Below are 18699 nucleotides of genomic sequence, written 5' to 3'. Positions count from 1 at the left end.
AAGATATTAACCTTCTTTCCTCCAAGTGTTTGAAAAATGACAAGATGTTGTTCACATGAGCAGGATCAATTACCTGCTGTCTACCTGGAGAGATATTCTCTGAGGGAGCCTTCATCTCTACGGCAGGAGATTCCTGCTCGGTGAGCCATGAAAAACAGCCTGGTAGGACTCTCCTCCCTCCTTTCCCGAAGCAGTCATCTTGAAGTCATAGTCTGTGGGATTTGTGTTTGAAAGCAAAATATGAGCTTCTGAGCCTTGAAAAAGCACACAAAAGGAAAACTGAAAAGCCCAGGGTAAGTACGTGCAAGGTGTTGTTCACAGGGTTTGCTTTAAACCTTCCCTTCAAGAGCTTCTCCTTGCTTTTACACTGAAATTCAGCAGTGTTGGGGTTGAAACTAGGTTGCATCCCCCTGAGACGCTTGGAGAGGTGTCAGAGAACCAGGGTCTGAGTGTACAGTTAAAACAGATCAAGAGCTTTGTGTGATTCTGGGTTTCTTGCATGTCCAAATCCAGCAGCAGCAAAGCTGTGTGTACTGTTAATATTTGCACATCTGGGTTGCTGTCTGCAGCTGATAGCTTTTCGGGGCGGGGGGGGGGGGGGATGCTTTGCCTCTGCAGAATCAAAATCTGAAGTCAGGATTTTCAGAGAGGTTCAGGGGCTTCTGAATATCGTTTTCTTTTTGAAATGCCTCCCACCCCTCCACCTTCTCCTAAAAGAGCAAGGAGCAGAACTGCTTTCTTCTGAAAATCTTAACAACTATGGCTTTCCAAATCACTTGTCACTTTTGAAAATTTAAGTAATCTTTTCATTACTGGCTGTTTAGGGGTTTTACTAGCACTGGATTGCCTCTAAATTCATAATCGAAGCCTGACATGTAACACAAATGCTCTTCCAAACCCTGTCATTACTAATGCATTCTCTTTCAGGTCTTTTTATTAGTGCTTGTAGATTTTTTTTTCCTCATTAGAAATTCACCTAGCAGCTCCCCGCTCATCCCATTCAAGGTTTCTCATCTCTTTTATTCTCTGTTGGCATGTACTAGGGCAGAAGTATTACCTTGTGATGAATTACTAAATGATGGAGACACACGCTGCAACCTTCTGCTTCTTTCTCTTGCCAGTGAAAAGCCAAATACTGGTTTGGGGTGGACTATCTTGCAACGCTTCAGCTCGCAACGTCATCTTGGGCTTCAAGGGAAGGCAGAGGTGTAGGGCAGGTGCCTGACTGATGGCCAGAAGTGCTTCTGCACTTGCACTTGTCTCATTTTGGTCCTAAGCTCATAGATGGTAAAGGGTGTGGAGGTGAATTTCCCATCTGATGTTAAGAACTGTGGTTGTGGATGTTATTGCTGCCCAAGCGAGTCACTTGAGCATTTCAGTGGGAATGTCTTCGCAAGGAGATGGCACCACAGGGACCTGGACAGGCTGTGCTGGGGGTCTGCCCAGGGCAGGCTCTGATGACAAGGTGCCCGCGTTTGCCAAGGCATTACCTCCTTGGAGCACAAGCGTCTCACTGGCCTCAGTGTGTGAACCACCAGGTGAATTAACAGCGCAAACTTTTTCGTGAATTAGAGCGACGACTTTGGACCTCCAGAGCTGAATGTGTTTTGGACTTGCAGAGGACATGAATCGAGAAGCCGGGAGACCTCTGGATGGCTTCTTTCTCTTGAGTGTTTCTGGGCACAAACACAGCCTACCTGAATGTACATCCAGAGTTATGGACCTCTGCCACTCTGTTCTCAGAGGCACTAATGGTGCTGGGGGTTTAGTCCATCCCAATGCTCAAAGGCTCTGGGTTAAATTAATTGAAGATCTGCTTTGCTTTTCTTCCCCAGAAAGTGTTTCTGGATATTGCAGGGAAACTGCTCTGAACAGCTGGCTTTCCAGGAACATGCCCTGCCTTGGGGTTAATAGGTTACAGTGTATTACCAGCTGGAGCTGTGTGCTCTGGCCCTTTCAGAGCAAGGAAATGAATGAGTGCAATGACCCGTGAACAGGATGACCTGCTCCCTGTCCTCTCTGCAGGGCGTCTTGCAGCTAGAGGGGTAGGGAATTGGTGACTTCCCTGAGCTGCGGCTTGGGATCCTGGCACCAGCGATACACAGGAGCCAGTGTACCTGGGGGGACGCAACCGTTTCTGTACACTCCCTGTTGTCTCTTGGCTGGTTTCACCTTGGATCGTTCTTGCTGTGCTCCTCAGGTCCCGTGGTTTGCAGATCTCCAGTCTCGCTGGCAGCGCTTTGTTTGGCTGGAGCTGCCAGGAGGCTCCTCTGTTTCCGACCCTTGCCTGCATGATCAATCTCGTTGTACAATGGCTTTGCCAGCTGCTCGCTGCCTCCTTCCCATCGCTCTTTGCAGGTTTGATCCCTACTTTGTTTGCACTGGCTGTTTGATGAAAGACGTTCCTGTGTAATTAAATACCCCTGATTAGTTTTGATCAAATAGCAAACTTCCTTTCATCTTGTCTTGCACCGGCTGAAGGTCTCCGCGGGCAGGCTCGGCCAGGTGTGCTGCCGTGCATTGGCTCTTTGTATCCTTGAGAGCCTTATCCCAGGGCTTTGGCAGTGTCCACATGTGTGTACACACCAGCACCGACACGCATGTGTGCGTGCACATCCTTTTAAGATTGCAGCCTCCGGAAGGATTGTAGCCAAGTTATTCATGTGGACCTAAGCCAAGTAACTCAGAAGTCAGAGTTACGGGTTCTCTCCTTCACTGGCTTCATTGTGAACGCCAAAATACAAAAGCAACCTTGCGCCAAACCAGTTGAGGTGGAAGCAACTGCTCCCACAGGGCTCCCTTTGCTTTGCTCAGAGTGGGAGATGTATTTCACTCAGTGGTTTGGAGGCTGGCTCTGAGAACCATGCTCAGGTGTGGGGCTCACCAGGTAGGTCAGTGGGACTGTGGGATGAGGATGAGTTATGCAAGGACAAAAAGCTCTTGCAGAATCACACGCAAAATTATTGGTAGGATTTGAATCCTGCTTCCTGTGCTGGTGGCAGATGACAATCAAACATCAAGTTTTGAGTCTGGTTTACCTTGTTTGATCTCTGTTTCCTCCTCCTGCCTGCTGGTGCTTGTGGCGAAAGTGCTGGGGACTGGTGGGGCTGCCCCAGGCTCCCCACCCGGGTCGTGCCCCATTTCAGGCTGGTACCTGGTACTGGGGCTCTTGCTGCACTTGTCCAGTTGATACCTGGCCCCTAAAGCGGGGGATCTGTTGCTCCTGAGAGAATCTGCCACCCCAGACTGCAGACAAATGGAGCTCTGATGTGGGAAAAACCCCGAATCGTCCACAGCCTTGGTGGCAGGTTCGGCTTACCTTTGCCCCCGGGGATGATAGAAGGAGATCATCACTGGGTTAGTTCACCGGCAGCAAGGACAGAAATCCTCAAGGCATTTGCAGAGCAGTTGAGAAGAGCAGAAGCTCTGAGCTCCCAGCTGCAAGGCTGCATCTCCCCGAGCATGGCCGAGAGCCCCCATTTTGGGGACTGTCTGGAGGTGACTCTGTGCCTGGGGTCTGCAGAAGCTCACAAGGTCAGTGTCTCTCTGGAGAAGGCTGTGGTGGCTGCATGACCTGCCCTGGCTGGTCTCCCCCGTCCCTGCAGAGGAGCAAAGAAGGTGCAGGGAAAGCTCCTCTGGTGACCAAAGGGCTGGAATACCTTTTGGCACAGAGGAGGTAACGGGACATGGTGTCCTCACCTTGGAGAAGAGCTGCCTTCAGAGGGAACCGTTAGACCGGCGCTGCGCTGAAGTAGGCGAGTGGGAAACGTGTATTGACCACGTCATTGCAGCCGGTGCTGGGGGACGGTAGGTGAAGCTGAGAGCCCACCAGAAGGAAGGTCTTTCCCCATAAGCATACCAGGGAGCTGTGGAGCTCACGGCTGCGGGGAGGGCAGAAATGCGGATGGGCTCCAGCGGAGATTAGATGAATGGTCGACCACAAGGATGAGGATGTGCCATCTGGCAGGCCCCGACCACCAGCTCGCCAGAAGCTGGCCAGGCTCCGTGTCTCGCTGGGTCCATCCCAGCCTGCCCCTGCCCTGCCTTAGCAGCTGCGTGGGGCACGGCCAAGGACAGGGCAGGGAACTCGCGTGTCCTTCCGACCCGGCACGGTGTGGGATGTGCCAGCCCGGCAATACTTAAAACTGTCCACAAGAGTCACTGTTGCTTTATCTAAGGAGCCTCCGTTCCTTCTGCCTGTTAACTGCCTTATTTCTTCACCCCGTGGAGGAGGAGGCTGCGTGGTTCAGGTCTCCATCTGCGACGCTTTTCTTTTGCCCCAGCAAACTGCAGGCAGGGAGCTGCAAGGATTCAGGCTGCCGACAAGGGTGATGAAGGAGGGTTGGCGCGTTGCAGGAGCGACCTTTCCCACGTGCTGCTCCACGCTGGTTATTTCTGTGCAGGAGTCCCAGCAGACAGCCCTTACCTTCGCCGCCTGCGCCGCAGCAGTTGAGCTTGGCTCTTTGATTTGCCGAGGGAGCACAGCGTGTGCTTTGGAGACATGTGGCCCGAATTAACCTCTCTGCAAATGGTTTCTAAGTAACAGCAGTACATGTAGCAAGATAAACTGTGAAGCCTATTTATATTTACCAAGATTGTATTAACCTTTGAAAGGTTGACCTTATGCAAAAAAAAAAAAAGATAAAGTGGCAAAAACATTGAGGGCATGAGGGGTTTTGTTGTTGTTTTTAATCCTTTCACTCTTTGATTACTTCAGCCTTTGCGGTGGTAAACATACACTGGCTTTCAAGGCATTCCTGATTTTTGCAGCTGCAGAGCCATTAAGTCTTTGCCTGTATTAGCACTTTCAAGGTCAGCCGTGATGCAAAACTCAAGGCAACCCATCAGCTGCATAAGAGCTGCTAATTTTCTTCATTTACTCTCCTGTGTCCTGATAACTTGTGCGGCAGATCCAGCAGCAGCATGTCAAAGCCCCACGTTGTTGCTGGATGTCACCCAGGCTGGTGGGGGGGAAGGCAGGGGTTGATTTAGCTGAGCTGGCCCCCAGGGACAATCCATGACCCTTTGCTGGGGGCCATCCCACAAGTGATCATCATTAGCATCACCCCAGCGGTTTCCCAGCATTAGAGTTTCCATCAGAATTGGAATAAACAAACAAACAAGGAGAATGTGTTTTTTGGGCACAGTCTCCCGTCGGAGCTTGTTTGTGCAGAGCTGAAGCCTTGGAAGGGAATCCGTCCGACGGGATCTCTGCAGGAGGAACGGCTGCCCGCTGCAGTACCACATGGCGCTGGAGCCGGTGACGAAAGCTCACCGTGTGTGATGCAAAGGGATGCGAGAGCACGTGAGGATCCGGGGCTCGGGCGGGCGGAGAGCCTGCGGGTGGGCAGAGGAGCGCCTGGTGTGCAGGGCTGGCAAATGGGTGCTGGACACTGCTGGACCGACCTCGGCTGTGCGCCTGGAGATGGATGCTCCGGAGTATTCGGCACAGCACAGCCCCATTCATTTCTCGTGCCTCCCTCCCTGCACAAGCAGGCAGACAGCGCTGCAGCCCCATGCCTCAGTTTCCCTGATTTTTAAAGGCAAGTGAATGTTGTTTGCGCTGAGGTGAGCGGTGAGGTTTAGCTCAGCCAGTAGCCTGCAGCCCTCTTTGAGGCTCTGCAGTGGATGCACCAGAGACAGAAACAAAAGACGGTGGCGTCGTGTGATCCAGCAGGGAGAAGCCTTTGGCAGCAGTGTTTCTTAATATATTTAATGAGGTGGCCTCTGGTCTTCGCGGTGCAGCCCAGAACAACAGTGGGCCCTTTGTAAACATGCCGTCAAAAAAGAGCAAAGCAGAAGGTGCCTCGTGCATGGATTTATTAGATTTCTCCCCCCGTCCCGTTCCCCCCCGCCAGTGATCAATGCCACTTTGATTTCTGAAACAGAATCAAAGAACGTGGCTTGATATTCAAGCTCTTGCTCAGAATTTCTGAATCCAAGCGTCTGCTCTGCAGGAACCTTCAGCCCTGTCTCTTGGCTGTGCCTTCTGCCGAAGCTGGTGCTGCCTGGAAGTGGGAGTGCATGGGGATTTGGGGCTGTGTGCCTCTACCTGCCAGGGGCTCGAGCTGGAGATACTGGAGTCTGTTCCCAGCTGGTGGCTGGTGTTTTCCGTTTGTAGGAGGAGTTACAAGTGCCACTTGCTAGCGCTGCCTCGGAAATCAAGGTCTATTTTTGCACCAAAGTGTTCAAGGCAAAGTCAAAGGGAATGAAGACGTAGTGCAGCTCAGGCAGTGTTCGGGGACTCCGCGTGTATCCCATACCTCTGGTAACTAATTAAAAGGGGAGAACAGAAGGTTACAAAATGTGAATGGTACTATTAGGACCAAGAAACTAAAGAGGCCACAAAGCTGAGTGTGGCTGTGGGGTGCTGGAGAAGAAATGATCCCTGTCCCAAATCCTGTTACCTTTCCTCTAGCAGCCATGCTTCATCTTGGAGGTAGTGGTGGTTAGAGACCCCACACCCAAGGAACTGCTGTCCTAAATAAACCCACTAATGATTGGGTGCCAGTGTTGCAGTGCTGCCCCCAGGCCCTGCTCCACGTCCCCTCGCGCAGGCGGGCTGGGGTCCCCCGGCACACCGCCGGAGCAGAGGTGCAGCCTTGGCGGTGGGCTGGAGGGACCTGGGGTCCACAGGACAATGCGGGCTGCGGGCTCGCTGTCACTCCCCGTATATGCCCATGCACGGTTTTAGTGATGTAGCGAAAAGGGAGTTGGAGTAGTGAAAAATGTGGATACTTTCTGGGATGCTCTCCATCCCCAAATTAAGCCAGGACTGCCCCCAATCCTCCCACTAAGCGAGCGGGATCCTCTGCCCCTTCCCAAACAGTGTCTTTTGTTGCTGATTAGCTTTAGGGATTTATGGTTGGCTTTTTTCTTTTTTTTTTTTTTTTTTTTTTTTCCCGTCCCCACTAGTCAGGGGACGAGGCAGGGAGGGGAATGAGGAAGCAGCGACGGTGTCTTTTCATTCTGCTAAATCCTGTAGAACATGCCTACATAAGACTGTTAAGCTCCTGATCAGTAATTACACACTGCAGCTCTGCCTTTAATCGGGATAAAAGACTTAAGGAAACTCCTTTGCCCCTGGTCTCTACCTTTTACCTAGAGATTTTATTGCTGTGAATATTAGTAACAGGAACAACTGCAGGAGCTCAGCTCTTGGGTTCGTGCAGACTCTGGGAGCTTGTGCAGCCTTTCCAGCTCCTTGCTGCTTTGGCGCTGCTTCTCTTTGAGCAATTATTTCATGCTGTCTTTAGAAAGTAGAAAGAAGAAGAAAAAAACAGGGGGGTGTCTGGGCAGACGCCGGGTTGGTTGTGGTTGCAGTGGCTAGTTTCTCTCTTGAGGTCCCGATTCTGCAAGTGGCTGAACTTTCCTGGCTGGTTTGTTTGCAGCTTTGTTAGGCACGGCTCCAAGAAAGCAAGAGGTTAGGAGATATGTGCTGCAAGCCCTGCTGCAATCCTGCCTCCTTATCAGCGGCTCGGAGCCCAGGGGTGAATAACCCCTTGCAAGCGTGTGTGTGCACTGACAGTTCCCTCGCTGCTGGCCCTGGGAACTGGGGCGGCTCAGGGTGGCCTCTGCACCCCCAGGGGTGCTGGGGGGAGCCACCTCCCACCACGCAGAGCTTGGCCTGAGCCCCCCAACTCTTGGGACCCCATTGGATTTTTGCAGATCAAAATGTAAAAATAATCGAGAAACAGCCTGGCCCACTGGTAAATGCAGAGGTGAACGTCTGCCCGTGTTCAGTGCTGAGCACACGATAAAAGTTTGAAGAATTGGGGGCTTATGAATTTAGTGCTCAACCTTAGTCCTGGTTTTACCAACAGATGTGGGTGAAGTTCCTTGTGTCGGAGGGTTTGCTGGTCTTTCTCTAAGCTGGTGTGAGATCCCCAGATAACCACATTTGCTGCTCTGAAGTTGATGCAATTCCAAGTTAAGGTGGAAAGTGCGCTGCGAACTCCTTTGGGAGCGGGGAGAGCCAGGCATTGGATTTTAGCCGCCTCGTTAATCGGATCTCATCTTTTTTTTTTTTCTTCACAGAAACCAGGCAATGCGGAAAAAGTTAATTTTGTACTTTAAGAGGAGAAATCATGCTCGCAAACAGTGGGTAAGTGATTCCCTTATACCTTTTTTTATATGTATAAAGCAGCATATTTTATTATGCGAGAAAGAAAAGGATGTTTTCCAGCAGAGAGGTGCTGGTGCTCAGTACTTTGCCTGTTGCATTGCTGTGGCATCTCTTATGCTTAAAAAAACTTGGATGTAAAGAAGAGGTCCCTGATTCTGCTGCAGGCAGCACCTCCCTCCACAAGTACCCCCTGCAGAACAAACACTGGGGGTTGGCTTAATCACAGTGGAGCCCTTCATTGATCTTAGAGAGCCTATTCACAGCATAAATGTCTATTTTGTGACTAATTGAACCCTAAGAGAGGTGTGAAACAAGCTGACTCTGCTTCCGATAAATGGTCTGAAGACTGATCTGACTTCCAGCAGACCACAGAGTGATGTTCTAGGAATTTGTGGTATAAAACAAAAATCAAGCCCCGGCCAGTTCATTTCTAGGCAGCTTTGCCTGCGAGATAGTTGCAGTGTCCCTCAAGGAGATGGTTCTTGGTTAGGTAAGGTGGAAAGTGGGGTTTATTGTGAGACTTCGAAGGCATTTGTTGCAAGTCCCCAGTAAATAGAGGAGAAAGTTCAAGTGGGATTTACAGAATTTATACGGTTTTGGCACTGACAGTTGCCTGCAGTAGTCGCCAGCAGGAGCTGGGAGGTGAAAGCAGCACAAAAGGGGAAATGCCAGAAGCAACCAACAGCCTGGCCCCCACCTGGAAGGTGGATTTTGTGGCATCTTTCAGTGAAGGATGATTCAGCCCATGATGCAGGGGTTCGCATTTTATGTGGAAGAGTAAATCCTGGTTCCTGACTTGGTGTCTCTGTTCTGGGGCAGGCTCAGGTGCTGGCGTTAGCAGCTGAAGTTGCAAATGGTGCAGGTTTTCTGAGCATCTTTGGTGCTGGTTTTGGACAGAAGTGCTCTGGCTGGGAGGAATTGTTGGAAAAAAGCAAAATAATCAGCCCTGGGAAGTGGTTTGAAGGTTCTGCCTTTAAAAGCAGCTTTCAATACAGACATTTCTGAGCCAGAGATCAAATTATTTTCTGATTTATGGTGAATAAAGGCATGCTCCTTTTCTTTCCTGTGCTTCATTTCCCCCCCGCCCCTGGTTTGTAGCAATCTTCCAAAAGCCACAGATCTTGTACTTCAGAGGGAAGGTTGTGTCTCCCGTTTGCGTCCGAATACATGTTTGTTTAGTCTTTTCCATGATAAAACTTATGCCAGGTTTTTAGCAAGGGGCTACAGGGCTTTCACCTTCAGCACAATGCAGTGTGGCAGCCAGTGCTGCTCAGGACACCTCGCCTGCCACAGCTGAGCACTTCTGCAGTTGCGGGAAGCGGATCAATATTCCCTTCCTCAAAACAGGGATTGCAAAGCTTCATGTGGTTTTATTGGAACCAGAAGGGAACTGCCCAGGAGCTGCTTTCTGGTGGAAAAGCAGCTTTCTGGTGGCTGGTTACTGCGCTAAATCTAGAGTGAGTTGCTCTATTGTGAATATTGAGGAGCTGGGGGAAGAGGTTTTACCTAGGCTGCAAGAGCATCGTTCCTAAAATACGGCTTGCAGTAAAGTTGCCTGTCATGCAAAATAGGTGAATTTCTGCCAGCCGGTTTATTCAGTGTCCTTGAGAGGGGATTTTTCAGTTTAGGGAAGCGTTTTGCCTATTCTACAAAACAGGCAACATACGGTTGCTGAATTTGCAAAGTGAATACATTTGCTGATTCTGTTTGCAAAATGGGTACGCTTAGCTATTTTTCTGCCTATTTTGTAGCAGACCCTATTTTTAGCAAAGCCCATCTACGTGCCAGCGTTTCTTTCCAGCTCTTTTACTTTCTGGGGTATTGTCGCTGCCCAGGGCTGGCTGGAGCAGGGTCAGAGCTCGGTCCCTGCAGGGTTCAGCCCTGAGAGCCCCACCAGAGGATCTGCAGGGCTTCCTCCTGCCTCCACCGAGGTCAGCACAGCAGAAGACATTTAATTGCCATCCGAGAGGTGATGCTGCAGAGAGAGAAGGGTAAAGGGAGCTGTTCTGGCTATGAGAGGTTTATTTCCATCAGCCAGGGAAAGAAAACCATGGGGCTTGCATAGGAATTGGACTGGTTCCTCCCGTCACCTTCGCTCTTTCCCTCCCCTCCGAAGAGCTGCTCCGTTCCCTGGAGCTGCGAGAGCGTGGGCTGTGGGAGGGCTCGGGTTTGGCGCAGCCTACAAACTGCCTTCAGCTGCTACGGTGGCGTTACTATTCATCCATTTTTAGATACGCATGTCAAGTCCGATTTGGCTCGCCATCACTTTCTCGTGTGATTGGGAGGCTGATGGGCTGGTGAGCCCAGCTGGGAAGGGGAGCAGAGGAAGCACCGATGCTAAAAGCCAGCACAGAGGGTTGCTCAGGAATGGACACGCTTGCTTGAGGCTGCTCAGAGGATGCTTGAAGAAGGAATAGATACTTCTGCTCCTAAAGTGCCTGACCAGGAGCTTCTCCTGGTGATTGAGCTGTGAAGATCTGTGGAATTCACAATGATATAATGTGCCTGTAATCTTGGCTTTCGAAGGATGGCGGAAGATTGCAGGGAGCGCCTATTGTGGCTGGACCAAAAAGCGCTAGACAGGGATGCTGCAGACCAGCCCTGCTGTAGTGGGGTTTGAAGCTTGCATGGCAGGAAAGATCTCTTTGCTCCATGGTGGGGAGGGACTTGAAGAAAGCAGATGCAAGTCAGAAGTGCTCCGACGGTCCATAACAAAGCTGTGCTCTGGAGGGCCTGAGTTGTGTGAGCGGGGAGCTTTGGTACTGCCTGCACTGCTGTCAGGGTGTGAGCTGCTGGGGGAATCAGCAGTATGACGTTGATGTTGCTTTTTCCATAGGCAAGTACTAGTTACTTAAAAGAGGAATTCTGGATAAAGCTTTCGTCCAGTTGTCCCAAAGAGCGGAGGAAAAGGAAGAAAAAGAGCCACCCCGTCGGCTACGAAACAGCCCGGCAGCCGTGCCAGGCAGCTCTCCTGGGGTGGTGGCTATGTGGGACCCAGTGCCAGCTCATTCCCACGGGAAATGAAAAGCCTTTCAAAGCCTCGAAGTTTCTCACCAGACCGAGCCCTTGTGCCGGGCTGTCCCCCAGCCGTGCCATGGGCTGGCACGCAGCACAGGGCACCGGCTGCCTCCCAGCGCTGAGGCTGATAAATTTTCTGGGGTATTTTTAGCCTCTTCCCAAATGCAATGCTCTGAAAGCAGGAGGATGTAGCAGATTTGCTGGCAGGGTGGGAGCTCTCATTCTCAGGGGACTGATAGCATCACTTCAGGAGGGGTAAAAACGCAGCAGCTGTGATTTTTCCAAGCTGTCGCGGTTTGTTGCCATTACCTATAACTCCTCACCTGCAGCGTGAGATCCCCCTTGGCTTTTAGGGCATTTTTATTTTTGTTCTCATTCCTTGCTTTCATCTTACAGCCATTTCCTTTAGCTCCTGCCGAAACCCAAGCATCTCCTGTGCATCTGTGCTGGGCAGGAAAGCCTCTGGCTCCAGGCGTGCAAATGGGAATTAATTTGTTATTATGTGCAGAGGGGAGCATTAGTCTGCATCAGCTATAGGGTTTGAGGTGCTTTGTCTGCCCCACATTATTGCTGAGGTGCCTCCAAAAGGCCACGGGGATCACAGGACATGTTGCTGAGCTTGGGTTATTGCCAGGTCTGGGACGCCTGGACCAAACCGATGTGCCAGAATCGGTGTGACGCCGGCCAGGGCTTGCTGTGGGTGCCTGGCACCAGTGATGGGCCGCAGAGCTGCCGGTGCTCAGGGTCCACAGCACGACTGACCCACCTGGCTTGGGGTAACCCAGCTGCCTCCTGATCTGAAATCAGGCGTTTCCATCACTTTGGGTTGGTTTTTTTTTTTTTTATCTCTTCCCATTTTTTTTTGGTGGCTGACAGCAAGTGAGATAAGAGCGGAGCACATCTGGGAAATCCTACAGCCTTGGACTTCCCTCCGGTCATGGGGTGGCAATGGCAAGAGATGAGTTTATTTCTTTGAAATGTGGATTCCCACGTCTCTGCTGCAGTGCCGAGCGTGCTGCCGAGCGTGCCGGTGCCGAGCCGCCTGTTATGGAAAGCGGTGTCGGGGTGGGAGGCAACCTGGGGTTTGCCATTGATTATTTTGCAGAGCGACATCTGCTTTCGCTTCCTGATTTGGGGCCTAGAAGGCATTTGTTTCACTCAGAGCGAAACCTTAAAACCCCCTCTGGTCGCCCAGCTGCTTTCACGTGAGGCTGGGCGCCATCGCTCCTGTCACCGCTGCAGCCGTCGGGGACCGTGGCCGGGCATCTTCTCGGTGTGGACCTTGCCTGTCCATGGGCATCTTCCTCCAGCAAGAGGGTGGTGGAAGGAGGGAGGAGCGATTCGGGGGGGGGGGTGGTGGTGGTAGGGTTCATTTGTGTTGCGAATGATATTTTAATGTTACAGTTGCCAGGCTGGTCCCATCAATACCAGGGAGGAGCGTGGTGCTGGACCTCTGTGGGCGGCTGGGTGGGTGTGCCACGAGGACATCACCGGGGGGGACACGGCATGGAAAAGCCCTTGCAGCACCACGTTTCGGCAGAGCCTGGATTTGCTGCCTGCGGGGATGCGCTCATCCCGCTCCTGGGCCAAAAAGGAGAAGCAGCAGCCGACAAAATGCTTTTGCTTTTCAGGAGGGTGGAGGAGCTGTGGCGTCACGGCCTGGCCGGGCCACCACGCCGTACGGCCTCGGACAGGGGCCGGGTGCCCGGCTCTTGCTTGCGGGGTGCCAGGCCCGTGTGCGGAGCTGCTCTGTGGGCCCCGTCCCGTTGGCGTTGCCGGCGCTGAGCCGTGAGCACTGGGGCCGGCGTGTGTGGGTGCGAAGGGGTGCCCGGCTGCGGGTGCCTCGGCAAGCCTCTCCCTGGCACGAAAAGCCGCCGGTTCTGGCCAGGGGAGGTGATGGCTCCGAAATTACAGCTCTGCGTGCCCTGCTCGCGCGGCAGGGACCCGCTCTCCTGCCCTCCCGTGTCCCTTCCCGAGGCCGTGTTTCAGCGCCTTCTTGCCTGGTGGCCTCAGGCAGGCGGCTTGCCCCCTACCCATGCGTGGCCAGCCATGTCAGAGCAGGGGCTCCCGCCCCAGCGCTGGGGCTTTGCTTGCCAAATCAAGCACCCAAGGCGCTGGAGGATGCTCAGGCAGGAGGTGTGGTGGGTGGACGTAGCCATGCTGGATGAGAGTCTTGGTTTCTGCAAAGATGTTGGGCCTGGAAGGGAAAAGCCTGAGGGTACCTGATGGCCTGTTTTGAGAATTTACCCTTGGGTTGGTCCCAGACCCCGGAGCATGTCCATGTCCTAATAAGCCATATTTCTTTAAGCAATATGACTCACGCTCAGCCTGAGCAGCCATTGAGGGATAGGCCTGGAGGAGCTGCCTTTCGCAGGTGCATCTCCTGAGCTCCCTCTCTCTCTCTGCCCTTTCAGGAACAGAAGTTTTGCCAGCGCTATGACCAGCTGATGGAGGCCTGGGAAAAAAAAGTGGAGCGCATCGAAAATAACCCCCGGCGCCGTGCCAAAGAGAGTAAAGTGCGGGAATACTATGAGAAGCAATTCCCGGAGATCCGGAAGCAGCGGGAACTGCAAGAGCGCATGCAGAGGTTAGAGGAGAAGCGGTAGGAAGGGGCTGAGCTGGTATCGGACAGCCTTTCTCTTTTCTTTGGGGATGGGTGTGGGATTTGTTCATGGGAGGAGCAGGCTGGGATGGCTGTCGGTCCCTTTTCTCCCCTTCTAGTTGAAAGCAGAAGCCAGCAGACAAGTAGCTTTGCTGCTTTTTCCCCAGCGTGGCTCAGCACAGAGCCAAGAGGGAAGGAAGAATGTCAGGAATGTGGTTGCCCATCTTCCCTCTGCTGCTAATCTCCCAGCTGGCCACGTCAGAGCAAGGGGCAGCTCCCTTGTGCTGGCCACCTGGTCAGGACTGCGCCAGTTACTGCCTTACTGGTGGGCCTAAATGAAGACATATGAGACTTGCAGATAGATTTGGTCATGTTGATGATCTAATACACGCTCATGCTTTGATTGGAGCGTGGGCAGGTAGAAGAAAGGTCTGCAGAGGTTATAGGAATGACCGCACATGATATGAAAGGAGCAAAGTGTCTCACTGAAAGGGATGTCCTCTGTCTGTCCCATCCACTGTCCATTTTCTCCTCCTCATTAGAAGCACAATTGAGGTCCTATTGTTCCCTGCCAGGAGGAGACCAATTTCATGATCTCCACCCTTCTTGCTGGAAATTCCCCGTCCTTCCCATTTCAGCCCCAGGATCTTGCCCAGGGACACCTGATGTGTGCAGAACCCAAATCCTTGTGCCAGCCTCCTGTCCTTGAGCCCCGCAAACAGCTGAATGGGTCCAAACTTCCTAATCGGTGGCTTTATTTTATCTTAAAGAGAAGGGGAGAAATGGTACTGAGAAATGTTTAAGCTTTTATGTGCTTAATAAGAAAAGTTTTAATCCCCTGGGATGCATGGCTGTTATGTTGGGTGATATTGGGGGGGGGGAAGATGTCAATGTCTGGTTTTGATTTAAAAGTTCCTGCAGCGTTTGCAAACCAGACGCTGTGGCACAGTGCTAATGGCTGGGTGCTAGTGCTGATGCCTTTATGCCGTTGCTGTGGTGCAATGAACGGGAGAAAATAATGGGAAAGTAGGTTGGGTATGAAATATCCTTCTGTTGTAGCGATCCAGGAGGTGGCTGTTGGCACGGGTAAGGAAGGTTGTTAGAGGCTCTTGACCTGTGAGCCCAAAACCCAGGGGACACGGGGGACGGTGCTCTCCAGGCAGAACTAAGTGCTGTCAGAGCCCACGGGGCTGCAGCGGGCGCCGTTCCCATAGCGTGGGATGGCGTGGCTTGGGTGGGGTGTTGGGATATGGTTGTTATGGCGTTCGAGGACAACAGGGCCAGCGGGTTGTTATGAATGTGGTTTACAAAATAGAGCATCAGTGTCTGAGTGTTTCACTGCCCTTTCCCAGCAGGGTAGGACAGAGGGGCAGCGGCGGGCTCTCCATGTCAGCTGCACGCAGCGAGCACGAGGTGTCAGAAATCATCGACGGGCTCTCAGAACAAGAGGTGAGACAGGGTTGTACTTTCTCTTCCTCTTCACCCCTCACTCCACTGTTCTCTGAGGAAGCCAGGAGACTATCACCAGGTCCTATGCCAGGTCCCACAGTGAAATCTAATACCAAATCCTACTAACATCAGGCTGCGCTGAGGTTGGGGAGGTTGCCATGATGCCTAATACACTTTCTGGACAGGATCCAAAGTGAGGTGTTTATTCAATACCCAGTAACATCTTTCCAGCTGCCTCAGAGGTGTAATGCAGCTGTGCAATGGTTCTGCAGGAGCAAAACGTGGAGCAAAGCACCTCGGGAGCTTGTGGCCAGTGGGTAAGGTTTATTGGCATTCGACTGCCTCTTAGGGACCTGAAACCCTAGCATGCTGCTCATCCTGGGTGGCACCCCAAAACCACCTCCTGGCTGCTGGTTTAAACTGCAAGTGGAGGTGGGAAGGGAAGGGACAGGAGCTGGCGCCCTGGCTGCTGAGTGGAGGGGTTTTTCTGTTTCATTTTGTTTTGAATGGGCTGTGTGGCTTGACACAGGGGAATCCTATGGAATGAATGGTTTGTACGTGAGCCAGTTGGCCCACATCTTCTGGGAGTGCTCCATTCATCTTGAAACATCCCCGTGACCTTGGCTTCGTTTGGATCTGGTTTCACAAGGGTTCCACTCTCTTGGCACAGAGGCGAGCTGCAGTGAATGGATCGCGTTTGGGAGGGGAGAGCAGCCATTGCCCAGCAATAGCTGAGATGTTTGCTGCCTGTGTGCCACGGTTCGCTCCCTGCACTGGGTCCCAGGCAGTTTGCTGTTAGCCAGCGAAGGCAACAGCCCGGAGAACATGGATCTCAGAAGCAGAGGGAAATTTCACAGCTCTGCAGAGGTTGTGGCCAAGGAGAGCATTAGACGACTGCCTCTGACCTCCTGCACAGTGTGCTGCTAAACTCCACCCTGACAGCCTTCTGCTGAGCCCCAAGGCACTGCTTTGCTTGTCTCAGAGGAGACCATAAGAGCTTCCAGCCCTTCCACAGGGTTGGAAGGAGCAGGGAGGTGAGAGCCAGGGAGAATTGCTGGCAGCAGTGGCCAGCTCTCCACCCTGGTGCGTTGCTGGAGAGGAGAGAGGTCTGGCTGCCCACCAGCGGGGTGCATCTGCAGTGCTCGGCACCCCAAGACCCTGCTAGGTGAAGGGAGAGGCCGTGCACCCTCAGCTGCAAGCAGCACTCCTGCCAGCTGCCTCTCTGCCTGCTGTGGCTCTGCACAGGGGCTTTCTCCTTTCAGCTGAGGCAGTCTGCGGTTGTCAGGATCGATGCTCTGGCTTTGAGCTATCCCTGACCTCCTGCAATGAGATGACACCCCCAGGGTATCCGAAGCAGCTGGTTGCTAAACGGGAGGAGTCCTAGTGAGGATGAGGAACGTGATGAAACAAGTTGAAACATCGTTGTCCATGCAGAGGCTTGTGTTTTAGGAACAGGAGGTTGGATCTGCTCGGTCTCAGCGCTGGGCAGGCCTGAGTTGGCAGCTTCTTGCTGGAATGATTGGACATTACTGTTCTCCAAGGAACCGGCATCTGGCTGTAAATTAAAATAACAGCACTTGAGACCTGGCCTTCCTCGGTCAAGGTTGGGATTTGTGTCTGACCAGTGCCATCCTAGGTGACAGGGAGGACTCAGAGCGATAGCGCTGCTAGCAAACAGAAGAGAGTGGCCAGAGCATCCCTTCATCCCCACAGGGTGGACCTGTGCTGGGGGGCCACCAGCAGCTCAGCTGAAGAGACAGTCCCGGCCTTGGGGTAGGGGATGGCACAAACGAGACATCACATTGGCTACTCTGTTGTAATACTTAAGGAAACCAGTGTGCCCAGTCTGTCCTGTCCTGGTGTGCAGCCAGGGCTCTGGATGAACTTTACGCTTGAATAAGATGGAGTAAAGGCATCAGATTATGTCCCAGGGTGTTGCAGTAAGAGGAAAGGAAGGAATGACAGCCCCGCTATGGTGACATTTGAAACCTCCTGGAACAGTATTAGGTTTCCAGTGGAAGGGAAATGCAACATCTCCCTCTGCCCACCCTCTCAGAAAGCTTTGCAGAACTGACCCACTTCCCTCACAATTTGGGGCGGGGGGGGGGGGCTGAACCTCCACGTGGCCCTCCATTTGATGGCTGGGAAGGGTTTTGCACTGCCTGTGCCACCGCTGCTTTGACTTGCCTCTTGTTGTGGTCAGGAGCTGTTTTGCTTAAGTCAGACATTTCCACATGGTATCTTGGAGCCTTCTATTTCAAAATGAAAGATTAATTGTTTCCTGGCTGACAGCGATAACCTCTTTCAGCGTTTAATTTACAATTACTGTAGCAATAAAGCTGTCTAGTGCTTGCTTTTGAATTCTCCTGTTCCTCCGCCTGTCCTTTCCTCTCGAACATCTGTCCCCTATGGTCCCCGTGGGCCCGTGGTGCTGACCAACTGTTCTCTCTGCTTTCCCCAAAGAACCTGGAGAAGCAGATGCGCCAGCTCGCCGTCATCCCGCCCATGCTCTATGATGCTGACCAGCAGCGCATTAAATTCATCAACATGAACGGCCTCATGGATGACCCCATGAAGGTCTACAAGGACCGGCAGGTGATGAACATGTGGAGTGAACAGGAGAAGGAGACCTTCCGGGAAAAGTGAGTGTAGCCCACACAACTCTCTCTGTAGCCCTTGGGAAGTGCGAGACAGGACCCCTGCAATGCTTTAGCCAGGGCCCTGGCATGCTAAGGCATGAATTTCCCAAGGGCTTGTCTTGCCCCGCAGGGACACAGCCGCAGTCGCTGTGTGGCTTTTGACCTGGGCACAGGGTGATGTACCTGCACAGAAACCTCAGGCCTTTTTGCATGGTTGATGTGCTTGCACCTGGGTGCTTTTGCTCTGCCCGCTCCCATGCAGAGGTGTGGGAAGCTGCTGCTCATGACAGGGCGAGAACTTGAAGTTTTTCTGCTTCTACATCCTCTGTTGTATCAGCCGGTTTAAGGATAGCCAGTGAAGCTCAATACTCCATACACTGTTACGTTTTTTGGATTTACATGCCTTTGGCTATTTGATTTTGGGCACTGTGTGTCCAGAGGGATTCTTGGGGCTGTCAACATCCAACTCCCCCACGCAGAAGCCCTCAGGCTGCAGCATCCAGCCAGTGCCCATCCCTCAGCACTCCGTCCTGCTCTCTGCAGGATTTGCCACCGGCTGCCGCTTCCATGGATGCATTCCCGCATCAGATGTGCAAACTGTGGCTGCGATGCTTTCTCCTTTTTGCAAGCAGTCCTTGAGAACAGCTTTGCTTTATCAACTGAGGTCACTTGGGGGACTGCTGATCCCTTCCCTGGGTATGACTGTGCTGTCAGCCAAGCTGTGGGCCCCAGCTCAGTCTCACGTCCAGACTCCTCCATATCTCGTAGCCCAGCAGGGACCCGGCTGTGTTTGCATGGAGGACTGGAGCATCCTTGGTGCCCCCGATGTGCCATGTGCATCTGTAAAAACAGAGCTGGAGTTCACC

At 52.5% G+C, this 18699-nt stretch overlaps 1 protein-coding gene across 9 annotated transcripts in view; it reads left to right on the top strand.

Moving 5' to 3' along the window:
* NCOR2 (nuclear receptor corepressor 2) overlaps positions 1-18699 on the top strand; it is a 258338-nt gene that overhangs the window by 153333 nt on the left and 86306 nt on the right. For 4 of the 9 annotated variants that reach the window (XM_075041430.1, XM_075041434.1, XM_075041433.1 and 1 more), the window contains exons 9-12: positions 8038-8104; positions 13558-13745; positions 15098-15194; positions 17658-17836. In XM_075041430.1, coding sequence (XP_074897531.1) covers positions 8038-8104; positions 13558-13745; positions 15098-15194; positions 17658-17836 — 531 coding nt within the window. The remainder of the gene's footprint in view (positions 1-8037; positions 8105-13557; positions 13746-15097; positions 15195-17657; positions 17837-18699) is intronic. The other 5 variants (XM_075041437.1, XM_075041432.1, XM_075041438.1 and 2 more) reach the window with 3 other exon arrangements.

This window comes from Buteo buteo, chromosome 11 (assembly GCF_964188355.1).
Source record: "Buteo buteo chromosome 11, bButBut1.hap1.1, whole genome shotgun sequence".
Taxonomy (NCBI): domain Eukaryota; kingdom Metazoa; phylum Chordata; class Aves; order Accipitriformes; family Accipitridae; genus Buteo; species Buteo buteo.
This window is presented reverse-complemented; position numbering and strand designations above follow the sequence as displayed.